Source organism: Corvus cornix, chromosome 14 (genome assembly GCF_000738735.6).
Source record: "Corvus cornix cornix isolate S_Up_H32 chromosome 14, ASM73873v5, whole genome shotgun sequence".
Classification (NCBI taxonomy): Eukaryota; Metazoa; Chordata; class Aves; order Passeriformes; family Corvidae; genus Corvus; species Corvus cornix.
In genome coordinates, this window is record NC_046344.1 from 3093317 (window position 1) to 3105576 (window position 12260).

At 48.4% G+C, this 12260-nt stretch overlaps 1 protein-coding gene across 2 annotated transcripts in view; it reads left to right on the plus strand.

The window, feature by feature from the left end:
• Positions 1-2528: 2528 nt before the first annotated feature.
• FAM20C (FAM20C golgi associated secretory pathway kinase) overlaps positions 2529-12260 on the plus strand; it is a 59295-nt gene continuing 49563 nt past the window's right edge. Inside the window, exons 1-3 of one of the 2 annotated variants that reach the window (XM_039560276.1) lie at positions 2529-2695; positions 3288-4641; positions 6324-6499. In XM_039560276.1, coding sequence (XP_039416210.1) covers positions 4136-4641; positions 6324-6499 — 682 coding nt within the window. In that variant the 5' untranslated portion in view covers positions 2529-2695; positions 3288-4135. Of the gene's footprint in view, positions 2696-2834; positions 4642-6323; positions 6500-12260 lie in introns of those variants that run through there. The other variant, XM_039560275.1, reaches the window with a different exon arrangement.

Genomic DNA, 12260 nt, shown 5'->3' on the forward strand with positions numbered 1-12260 from the left:
CCCAAACAGATGATTAGAGAGGTGAGAGCGGCCCCTTCACTCACACCCAAGGCACAGTGACTGCAGGACAAGAGCAGGGCTGTACTTTTGCACCTGCTCATGGGAAAGACCCAGAAGAAAACAGGTGGGCTGGTATCCTCCTTGTGTAATGGGCTACAGGTGGAGCCCTCAGGGGTTTGGGAAGAGCCAGATGAGCCCTGGCTCCATTCCCTTGGCTTCACCAATCAGCAGAGCTTAGAGGCACAGAGGGGCTGTAACATACTGCTGGTGCTGATCATCAGCAGCCTTCAGGACAGAGGAAGAAAGGCTCAGGAAACAATGAATTATGCTTTTCCCTTAGTCCAAAGCAAAGCCACAAGCTCTTTCTCTACCAGAGTTTGCCACCTGGCAAGTGTATCTTATGTCACAGATGACCCATCAGTGGCTAAAGGCATTTGTAGATACTGAAGCTGAGAAATAAATGCAGTGACACAAGACAGCTCTCCTTTATTCACATCTCTGGGGCACTTGGGTCCAGGCAAAATTTGTCCACAAAGGTCAGTTGCAGAAGAGAACACAGTGCATCTACCAGTCTCACACTTTTAGCTAAAACTCAAATGTTTAAAAGGCTTGAGGAACAAGCAGCTTGTGGAAGACAGGGAGGTTCAGACACACTTTAGATGAAATCATACTTAACTAAATAGACAACGTGTACTAAAGATCACACTAATGAAAACAAAAACATGTAGTTTCAAGGAATTAGTTACTCGTTCACAGTATCATCATTTTCAGCTCTTGAAAGTCACGTAATTAACTACATCTAGTTGCCTGCATTATATTTCAAAGCCAGCCTCCTTTCCATTATATAACGTACACACAGAGTTACAACATGTTTGACACAATGTTCTTTTACTGCAAAGTAAATTCAAGCAACTTTAACCTCAAGAACTCATTTAAGTAATTTGCAACCTTCTCCTCAGACCTGTTCAGTTTCACCCCCATCTAACACCATAGACCTCAGTTTTAGTAGGGCAAACACCAAAAAAAAAAAAAAAACAACCTCCACGTAGGTAAAATTTGCAACCTACAAGCTCTGCTGTGCCACTCTAAAGGAGATAATGTGCCATATTATCTATCCTCACTTGAAGTGCTACAAACAGCTCCCCCAGAACTCCTTAAAAAGCCACAGCAGAGTACAACACAAGTGATACACAAAGAACCTTGTACCCTGCACTCACCCCTCGCTGGCTTCGGCTGCCCTCCTCCATCAGCCGCTCCCCAAACCACAGGCTCCAGCTTCCACCTGCCCCCTTTTGTCTCCCTGGGCTTGATTAGTAATCCAGCTCAGCTGATTTCCCTAGGAGACAGCAGCAGGCAAAGCCACAGGCAGGCAAAAAAAAGAACCCCAAAACCATGGAGATAATTTTCCACATGCCATTCATACTGCACCCCCACCACGTATTGTAGCCCTTTCCAGCAACTGAGGGTTCCCCAGGTGGACCAAAATGGCAAGGTTCTTCCTGATGGGCCTAAAATGCCAGCTTCCTAAGCTAGGTTAAAATAAACTGAATGTTATCTCACTGCATAGAGAGGTAGCTAAATTATGAACCAAACTTGATTTCCCAAGCAGGACTGTACAGACTTGATATTGAACAGTAGCAGGAGGCAACAACACACAAGGAACCACTGCCACTGTCCACACAGTCCAGACAGCCTTTGTCCAAGCTGATCTTGGTGAAAAAAAGTGGGAAAAGACAGAAAACCTTGCTTCTGGCTCTGTAGCAAAACGTTTTGCTGTGACTAAGTACACCTGTACTTGAAGGATCCAGGTGCACCTCTGAACCCTGGGACTACAAAGTCTCACTAGGACAGCGAGTTTTGTCCTTCCACAAAGCTACAGAGCACTCCATAGGATCATGGTCCTGTTAGGTCTTTTTTTTTTTTTGGTTCATCAACTTTTATTCCTGCTGGAAAAGCAGTGATTTCCCTTGTGCAAAACATGGTGACTCTGTAACACTGCATGGATGTGCTTCAGAGGAGTGCAGAGTGCTGGACTCTGCAGAAGAACCAGGAAGGGAACAGTGCTGGATGGGAGAACGCTTTTTGAGGAAAAGCAACACTTTAATGCGGCATAATTCAGGGAAACACGGACCACCGCATTCAGCATTGAGATGATTCTGTGGAAAGTTGGTGGTGGGTTGGAGTAAGCACTTTACCTTTCTCACTTCTCCTACAGCCCAACTCAACCACCACTGGAGCCCGGCTATGGTCCAGAGAATCCAGGGAAACTCCCCAAAGACAGAAATCGGCAGCTCTGAGCATCCCCGCCTGACCACCTGAAGAGCCAGGAACAGCTCGTCCCTCCCTCCAGAGTGCCCTCACTCTTCCACAACTGCCAACAGCACTCTCCGGGCTGTGCTGGCCCCGAGGCCACCACTTCCATTAGCCCACTGGGCCAGCCGGACACGGAGCCAGCTGCGCGGGGAAGGCAGCAGGAGGGCGGGCAGCACGCTCCCGGATTATCACAGCCCGCAGGATCTCGGATTAGACAGCAAGGCTGTGTCCCGGGGGGAGCGGAGCCCGCGGCTCCCCGGGCTGACCTTGCCGGGCCGGGGGCGAGGGCAGCGGGCAATGCGCCACTTGCCAGCCCGGACAGTGACGGAGCACAATCGCCGATCCCAGCCCGGCACACACCGCTCTCCTGCTTCGCAATGCTGTTAGTGCTGATTCCTCTCTCTTCTACCGCTTCGTGGTTTGTTTTTTTTTTTTTTCCCTTTATATTTTTTTTCCCCAAACCTTTGTGGAACAGACGCCCTCTCCTTGCCCCAGTTGGAGCTGCAGTAGAATGAAAAGGGGGTGTGGGAAGGAGGGAGGAGAGGAGGGGAAAAAAACCCCCGCTTTTGGTTGAGGTTTTCCTGTTACTATCACTGTAGCGTTTATTTAGCCAATCTCCTAACTATGACGTGAGGAAGGCAGGAATCATGGCTCGCTCATAATATTTAACACACCCACTGAAAGCTCGAGCTGCAGAGCTACTAGTCCAACCAGTCTCCAGAATTCAGTGTAGCTGAAAGAGGTTTTCACTCTGCACCTGCCAAAGATCTCTCCCCCCTTTTCCCTTCTCTCCCCCCTTCTCTCTTCCTTTCTCTCTCTCTCCTAAAGAAAGATCTGTAAGACCCAGCAGAGATCAAAGACCTCTTCGCTAAAAGAACCTCTGATTTATATTAGTTTCTTTCCTCTAATCCTTCCTTCTCCCCCCTCTTTTTTTTTATTTTTTTCCTGTGCCATATTTAACCTTTATGTTGCAGTTGTGCCATCAGACAGTTTTGCAGCCAAAAAAAACCAGCCCAAGCCAAAGCACAAGCCCAGCTCGGATACAGCAGCCACCCAGACTCGATCTCAGTTGAACATACTAATCTCTCCCAAGCACTGGACGCGATGGATGAAGAAACTGGAACCGCTCTAAGAAAATGATTTTCCAGCCAAGGTTCTTAAAGAGTCTGAGAGAAGAGAGGGAGCGAGAGCGAGCGGAGAGCGCTTCTGCTGCATCACTGCTCAAATCCAAGGGAAAGGAGTCAGCGTTTCCAGCACAGCCAAATATTATGGATGATTTTTTTTCTTCTGTCGCCTTTCCGCACAGGTTTTCTTAATATTTTTCTTTCCCCCCTCCTCCTCTCCGTATTTTTTTTTTTAATTTTATATTTTATTCAATCAGCGGCTGTGCTTGATGCCGGTTTCTCTCCAAGAGCCAGTTTTCCCTGTTTGTTGTGATCCCTGTAATAAAAAGAGGGAGAAATCGTGAACAGATGGCTTTCTATATTGCCATGCCGCTGGCACTGTTTTCCTGTTGATTTTAAAGGCTCGGTCCGGAGCTTTTTTTTTTTTTTTTAATTATTATTTTTTTTTCCCCCTTTATTTTTTTTTCCTCCCCCTCCCAAGTTCTTGATGATACTGAGACATGAGGACCTATCGGGTTTAGCCTGTTTATTTCTCGGCGCCTATGGAGGTAACTTTATTGACTTGATCGCTCGCTTCCCGACCCGAGAGGAGCACGCCGGAGCCCCGGGGGGGGCCCGGCAGCCCCGCGCCCGCCCGGGCTCTGTCCGCCGCCTCCCCTCCCTCCCCCTCCCCCGGTAATTCATCAGCCGCCCCGGCCATGAAAATGCTCCTGGTCCGCAAGTTCCGGGTGCTGATCCTGATGGTGTTCCTCGTCGCCTGCACCATGCACATCATGATCGACCTGCTGCCGCGCCTGGAGCGCCGGGGCCCCGAGGGCCGCCCGGGCTGCTCCTGCCCTCCGCCCGCCGCCGCGCCGCCCCGCGCCGCCGCGCCGCGCTGGCCCAGCAAGCACACGCTGCGGATCCTGCAGGACTTCAGCGCCGAGCCGGCCTCCAACCTCTCGTCGCAGTCGCGGGAGGCTGCGGAGCGGGCGGCGGGCGGCGCGGGCGGCGCGGGCGCGGCGGCGGCGGGGAGGGCGCGGCGCTTGATCGGCCCCGGGGCGCCGCGCCCGCCGCCCCCCGCCAGCAACGCCGCCCCGCTGGCCGCGCTCTTCGAGCACCCGCTGTACCGCGCCGCCCTGCCCCCGCTGGCCGACGGCGACCTCCTCTTCAATGTCAACAGCGACATCAGGTTCAACCCGCGGGCGGCCGAGCAGCCCGAGTGGTGAGTGGCCGGGGCGGGGTGGGGACGTGGCGTGTGTCCCCAGGGTCGCTGCGCTCCGGTGGGTAACGCGGGCTTTAGGGTGTCGTGGCTGGGGGGAAGTGGGCAGAGGGTTGAACGGAGCGACTCGGGGTCACTGGGAAAAAGAGAAACGGTTCGCAGGCTCGCCCCGGTCGTGTTCCTCCGGAAAATAAATGCCGTGAAATACAGAATAAACGCAGGAGCACGGGAAGGCTGGAGCGCTGGGGCCAAGGGGTCGGTCTCCCCCCATCTCCAGCTGCAGCCGAGGAAGATGCTGCCAGAAGAACGGTGTGAGGAGGAGGGTGAGCTCACAGCGAGCGTTCCCTGTCTCCCACTCAGAGGTGAAGGGGCTGAGCAGTGAGGCCAGCCAGTAACACATTAACTTTTCTCAAAAGCAAGGTCTAGTACCACTAAGGCATTCATCCTGGCAGGTATTTCCGCTCTCAGGATCTGATCTGTGCTACATTTTTCATCCTCAATTAATTCCCAGTGCCCTGCACCTCCACTGCTCTCCAGCCTTCAAAGCAGTCAGTTGCCTCTGTGAATCGTATGCCCTGTTGGCTCCTTAGAAATGCTGAGAAATTCAATGACTGAAAAATCAAAAGGGTTGTCTAATACAACAGCACCCTCTTCCCAACACACTGACATTGTAATGTTTAAACAGCTGCATTGTACCGTGCAAAAGCTCTGTCAAGCTGCAGAGCAGCCAGCATGATCTAAACCTTTAGAAAGAGAGGATAAATAATTCTGATTTCCGCCCCATGAGCATGTGAATTGTCCAGGCCTCTTCCATCTAATAATCCTAATTGACTGTGAAGGGAAATAACCTGGAAAAGTTTTGGTTTCTCTGAGAGAAAAAGAAAAAAAGTCACAAATGCCTGAACATCTGGAGATGACTGTAAACACAGAGAACTCTGAATCAAAAATATGGGTTAGTCTGTTCTGTAGGTGAAGAGTGAAATCAGCACTGATATCTACAATGCAGCTGCCTGTTGTACGTCTTTTCTTTAGTGGCTGCAGCCAAAGTTCACAGAACTAAAGGGAAATTTGGAAGGTAACATTTTAACAGTTCTTTGCTGTAGTAGTGTCCTACTGCTCCGGAAGGGGCAAAGCCAGCCAGTTCTTTCGCAACCAGTTCAGAGTGATGCAGTTTCTCTCATTCTCTCTCTTTAAGAAGGAGGAGGGAGTGGGAGCGTTGGGCACCACAGGTCAGGTTCTGCTGCACTCTTGGTTTCCTGCCCCACGTCCCTGTTAAACAAAGGTTCAGGATGATGCTGTTGTTCGAGTCAGACCTGTAAAAGCTGTGTGTAATGTAATGCAGCCTAAGCACAGGGTAAAACTGAGCTCTGTGTTTCTGCTGTAGAAGGGCCTCTGCCAACGCTCAGTGATGCCGCTCTGAGTTTTGCTGCTGACTTCCATGGGTGTTAAATCAGGCAGGGTGAGGGAAAGTGAGAATCCATCTCCCCATTAGCCCCAGGTGGGAGAAGGCTCCTGGTGCAGGAGGAACCTGGGACTTCTCCCCCTCCTGTAGTGCTTTGCCTGTCCAAGTTGTCGCATTTTGAAGCCCTGTTTCTTGACGCGTGTTACAAACTGTAGCATTATTTCTTTCTCCTCAACTTTGGGTTGTTGTATTGTTCTTTTCTTTTTTTTTTTTTTGCTGGTAGGCAAAATGAAGATCATCATGAAGAATTTTTGCCAACTGGAGAAACCTCCATAGACTCCTACCCAAACTGGTTAAAATTCCACATTGGCATTAATCGGTACGAGTTGTATTCCAGACATAATCCTGCAATTGAGGCTTTACTGCAAGACCTTGTCTCCCAAAAAATAACCAGCGTTGGTATGTTTGGATATATGTTGTTTTTTTATCATTATTTGCTCTTTATTCGGGATCTCACTGCTGTTTGAGTATTAATATTTTGCATGGCTTCTCTCCAGCGTCCCTGCAACATCGCTTTCCGACTTCCCTGCTCATTTTCCCTGCTAAACATTAAGAGATATTGCCAGCTCTGTATTACCTGAATAATTGCCAAGTCTGCCAGCAAGGCAAACCCCATTCATGTCAGAGATCTTTTAGTCACAATCAGGCTGAAAGTGCCCTATTCGGTTATTTAAAATAAATACGCTGACCAAAAAAAAGGGATGGCAGAAAGCAGACAGCATCCTGCACGAGCTAGATTTGTATTGTTGGCTGATTATGATTTAAAAGGCTGTGCCTGGCAGCGCTGGCCGTGCCAAGGAAGGAGAGGCTGCCCTGCAGCCCTGCAGCGGTGGCTGCGGGAGCATCCGGCACCGCGGGCTCTGCGGCTGCAGGAGCTGCAGCTTCCCCAGGCATGGCAGGGAGCTCCAGGCAAGGCAGCCTCCTGCTGAGCACAGCTCAGCTCTGTTTACTCTGCTTGTGAATCCACAACAGGGATGTGCCCACGTCAACCTTTGGCTCTGGTTAAGCAAGGTGACACCGTTCAGGGCTTTTCTCCAGGGTTGTTTAATGGCAATGTGTGTCTTCTTGAATTTAGCTGCGTAGCTGCACGGGGGAAAAAAATGACACAGCCTTAGATGAAAGCCCTGGGATACTAAACAAGTGCACACCCCGTGGTTTCCAGAGGTAGGGAATTGCAGCACAGGCAGTGGTTTCCATCCACCAGGCAGAAAATGGAGTTACTTGTGCTGACCACAAAGTTGCAAAGTCCCTTTCAGAGGGATGAAACAGCCGGAGCTCTGTGAAAGTGCTGATGGTGTGTTGGCACTGTGGGATGAGGTCAGCAGGTCTTTAACCCTGCAAGGCAAAAATTCCCCTGGCTTCAGCAGGAAATGGCCTGGGCAAGAATAGCTCAAGCAGCCCTAAGGTTTACATTTTCCATTGTGTGAATCACGGCCCCGCTGCTGAGCAGGAATAAAGGAGATCCTTGGTCATCAGGAGTGGGCTGATTTAGCTGGTTGGGATGGATTAGGTGTAAAATGCAGGATGCCACAGGAGACCTTCAGCTCAGTGCATCTTGCTGCATGTTGGCTGTGCTCAGCACACTGCTCTGCTGGGGCAGCACTCTGAGTAAAGCAGTTTGTGGTACCCAGGTGCTGTCCCACATGTTGGATTCAGGGGTCCAGTGGACATGTAGCTCAGGAAAGATGACAAACATGGGCTTGTTTATTAACCTGTGATGGGTTTTCTGTCCCCAAAAGTCTGGATCGGAGTGATTCATTAAGGGGGTCATGTTTGACCATCAAGCCATGTGTTTTCCCTTCCCCAGCTCAGAGGTGACACTGCAGGTAGCAGCAGACTCTGCCCATGCTCCTCTGGTCTGCACTGGAGGGTGACGAGGGCACTGAATGGACACAGCCTGGGTGATTCTCTCCCTGACACAGCCCTCACCTTTCCTGAGCTCGCCCCTCAATACCCACCAGTTTTTGGACTATTAGTGGCACGTGCCAATGGGGATTGAGCCAGCACTTTGTAACACGTGTGTGAACATTGCTCCTTGGGCACATCCACTGAGGAGGGAGAGATGCACTCTGTGCCCATCCCTGTCCCTGCAGAGAGCAGCAGTGCCCAGGCAGTGGCCAGGCTGTCCCCAGAGGGGCAGAGGTGATGTCCAACCGAGCCATCTCCTGGCCCATCTCTTGAGCTTTGCACAAAGTGCAGTGGCTGTAGCAGTTTGTACTGCTGAGTTCTGATCTCCACTCACCTCCCCAGCCCTCCAGAGCTCAGCCATGGGGTCTGTGCAGGAGGAGGAGAGCAGTGTCTGCAGCAGACTCAGCTGTGCTCGAGCCATGAGGTCTGTCCCTTTCTGCAGAGCAGGGGGATGGCTGAGGTGGAGTGGGGGCACACAAGCTGGGTTGGGGAGACAGGGAGGTAGGAGCAAGAAATAGTAGGTGAGTGCTCACTCTTGATCTTCTGGGCTTGGCGTTCACTTGTGCTTCTGGGCATGTGGCTTCACCTCTCTCTGCTTCACCTGAGAGCAGCAAAAAATTATTATCATAGAAAATGGGAGTGAAATCCTGACCCTGGTGACGTAAGTGGAAGTTTTTGCCACTTACTTCCCTGGGGCCATGATTTCACCTGATGTGTCATACAGATGTATCGTGGGGTTTCCATTAATTCTGATTTTGATAGAGCTTTCAGATCAACGGGGGGAAAGGGCACTGGGACCTCAGAGGAAGATTTATGGTTGCTATTAGCGATTCCCTTTGGGATTGTCTCTGTTAATGTTTGAACAAGGCTCTTAAGAGTATGGTAGGGCCTCTTATGCCTCTAACAAAAACACAGAGCCATGGTTTCTAGCAATGAATCAGGATAATTTCCATAAATTAAACTATGAGGTGTATTTGGTATAGTTGTTGGCCGCTATGGGAACTGACAGGGAACGATTCCTACACGTAAATCCCAGTCTAAAATCAAGTATATGGAAATGGAAGGGGACCTTTTGCCAATGCAGAGGTGCCTGGATCTGAATTTTGGTGGTAGCATTCACTGCCTGGCCCTGTGGGAATTCAGCTTTGTCAGCCTGCAAAGAAAAAAAGAGCATATTGCTAATATACTTTTTAAAATTATTTTTTGCACAATGCAGCATCTCTTACTTTATGTTGCAAATTCTTCGGATGTTTAAAAGTACATGCTTTAAAGTAATTCCTGCCAGTTTTCAGCTTTACTGCAGAGCAGCAGAGGGATTCAAAAGCATGTAAGCTGATTAATAAAGAGTAATATATTTGACCAAAGGACATTTATAGGGCTGTTACATTCTTTGCATATTCCTGCTTATCTTCTAATTAGCCTTGGAGTTTTACCTTATGGTAAATTTTTGCTGGGTTGTGTTGGGTTTTTTTTCTTCTTTTTAAGCCAGCTGGCAAGATGTCAGGTTAGGAGTATAAAATAAATTGAAACCTTGATAATGCCTGGTCTTCAGGCTTCTTTTGGCAAGCAGGACAATTAAATGTACAGGGTTCCATGCATTAGGTGAAATGGGATATGGCTTTATCCAGTTTCTTCCCGGTGTTCAGATTTACTTTGGCTCTAATAGAATTAGATGATTTGCCTGATACCTACAGCAATTAGATCCAAACTGCAGCAAAACAGCATTCTTGGCCTCACTGTGATTTCTCTGCTCACCCTGCATTATTTATGGGGGAGAGTGGGGACCAGACTGGCCCCCCACATCTGCTAGAACCACTCACACGACTCTGTAACATGCAGGGGTGTTTTAAAATGAAAACGGTGACAGAAGCAATTCCCAAGAGCAGGGAGCACCAAGGTGACATTTTCTTGATGTTAAAGTTTAAATGGAACAAATCCACGGATGGGAAGGAGCATCCCATCCAGCTCCCACAGTGACACCTAGAGCTGGCCTGGAAAAGGACAGGGTTACCCAGGCTCGGGCTGAGGATGTTTCTGTGCCCTGCATCTATATATGTATTTATATATTTCCTATTCATTTTGTTCAGCATAAAGGGGTAGCTCTTAATTTGATTTAATTCACTGAAAATTTCCTCTTGCCATAAATAGGAGCCTAGAGAGAATTGTTTTTCCACTGAGCACTGAAGCCTGGTTTTCAGAAGCACATGCACAGGCAATTGCACATTTCCTTTGCCTTTCATAGCTGTTTATTGCATGCATAAATAACCATAGTTAGCTGTTTTCTTGCATATTTACAAGATGTCTGTGCATAATTGTGGCAGCAGTATCAGCAGTTCAACACCAGCTCTGGCATGGTGCATTGGAAGGGCAGTGTGGGCTTGGTCTTGCTGTCCAGAGGAGATTCCTGTAAGCAGAATAGGCCTTTGTAATTCCTCTGAGCAGCTGGGATTTATTTTTTGATTCTTTAAGTTCTCTGGTTGTAAAGGCTTGGAAACATTACCTGACTGAGGTGATTTGTGAATCTGTGATGCCTTCAGTTTGTTCAGCGAGTAATTAGAAAGCAAGTGTGTGAGATTACTCACTCTGGGAATAAAAGCTGCAGTTACCTGAGGTGGGCTCTGCTTCAAGGCAGGGGAAGAAAAGAGAAAAGGAAAAGAGAAGGCTCTTAATACTGAACATAAATTCTGGTTCTAAGGAAAGTTGTGAAAATTTCATCCGAAAGAAAGGAAGAAGTGCTTCTGAGAACTTGTGAAAACAATGAAATGTAGCACCTTTGATTTACTGTGTAAGAAAACAGTGAGTCTGCCAAGAGTCAACAGATTGATTTAATGTACTATTCCAGATGAAAGGAGGGGACTTAAAATGTACAGCAAAGCCTAAGAATAATTTCACAGATCTCTTCCCCTACAGTCTTTACTTCCTTGACTAAACCAAGAAAGTCCTTTAAGAACAAGTTAGCAGAATTGGCTGAACAAGGACAAACTAAGAGATGATGAGGGCTTGAATTTATTTTGAAATTTATTCTTCACAGCTTGTACAGGGCCATGTCTCTAGCCCGGGGCAGAGCATTACTTGTTAAAGGCAATCAACATGTTTATGTTAGATTTAAGCTTGATCTATAAATAGGAATCCAAAATGGATCTGAGCATCCTCTGTTTCAGATGTTAACTGCATCCCAGGCTGTGACTGTATCTCACTTCTCAGGCATTAGCACTGCATAATTAAATACATTTTTAAATGTTTGTTGGATTCTGACCAAAAGAATCAGAAAAAGTTCAGGGGTCCTGTTGGGACTCTCTCTCTCTCCATCAGAAAACAATATGGTTTAGACAGGCTGGTAGGATCAGGGCTATCATGGGGCAAAACAGAGGGGCTGGAAAGCCAGACCGGTTGGAATTCCAAATCCCTTTGGGTCAAAACCCTCTGGGCAGCGTTGTCAGTACCAGACAGCAGCCAGGAACTCTGTAGCATTCAGCTTGAAAAGATGACTGAGAGATGATAGCTGGGTTATCTTTTGTACTGGATGGGCTCTGTGGCTCAGGGAGGGAATTCAGGCCTTGTGTTGCTGAGGGGACAGGGTGGGGAAGTAGCAGACGTGGCATGTGGCCATGACAGCAGGCTCAGAGGTGTAAATGGGGTGGGGATTTTTCCAGGCTTGATCCAAAGTCTGTCGGAGAAAACAGAAGGAGTCCCACCAATTTCACTAATCTTTGGACAAGACTGTAATCCCAAACATTCATGCAAAAAGATTTCTCAGGGAATTTTTTGCAAAGCCTCCTGAAGTTAGGAAGACTTCTGATCACACCCTAGAGCCCTTACACTGGGTTAACAGGAAAGGTTAATGCTGCTTTCCATTTGCTTCTGCTTTGGAGGGAAAAGAGAAGCTTTGAGTTGCCTGAAGATGAAAAGTAATGATGGCATTGGGATTTGTTTTTAGCAGTGTGCCAGTACATCTAGGAGCTGTGTGAGACTTGATTTGAAGAACCTGCTGTGAGCTAGCAGGTTTATAAAGCCTTTACAGAGCTGTTTGTGACCTGTGGTGTTACAGTATATTAAAATACTTAAAAAAAAAAAAAAGGTGAATTCAGAGTGTGACTGGTGGTTCCTCTGGAGTCAGCACAGCCTTGTGTTGCAAGGCTTTTGTAAAAATCCCTGAACTTGCTGACCACAGATGTGACAGAGCGCGATGGTGCAGCACCCTCCACTCCTTGGAAAATTGGATGTGCTGCTTCTGGGTGTGCCACATTCTTCA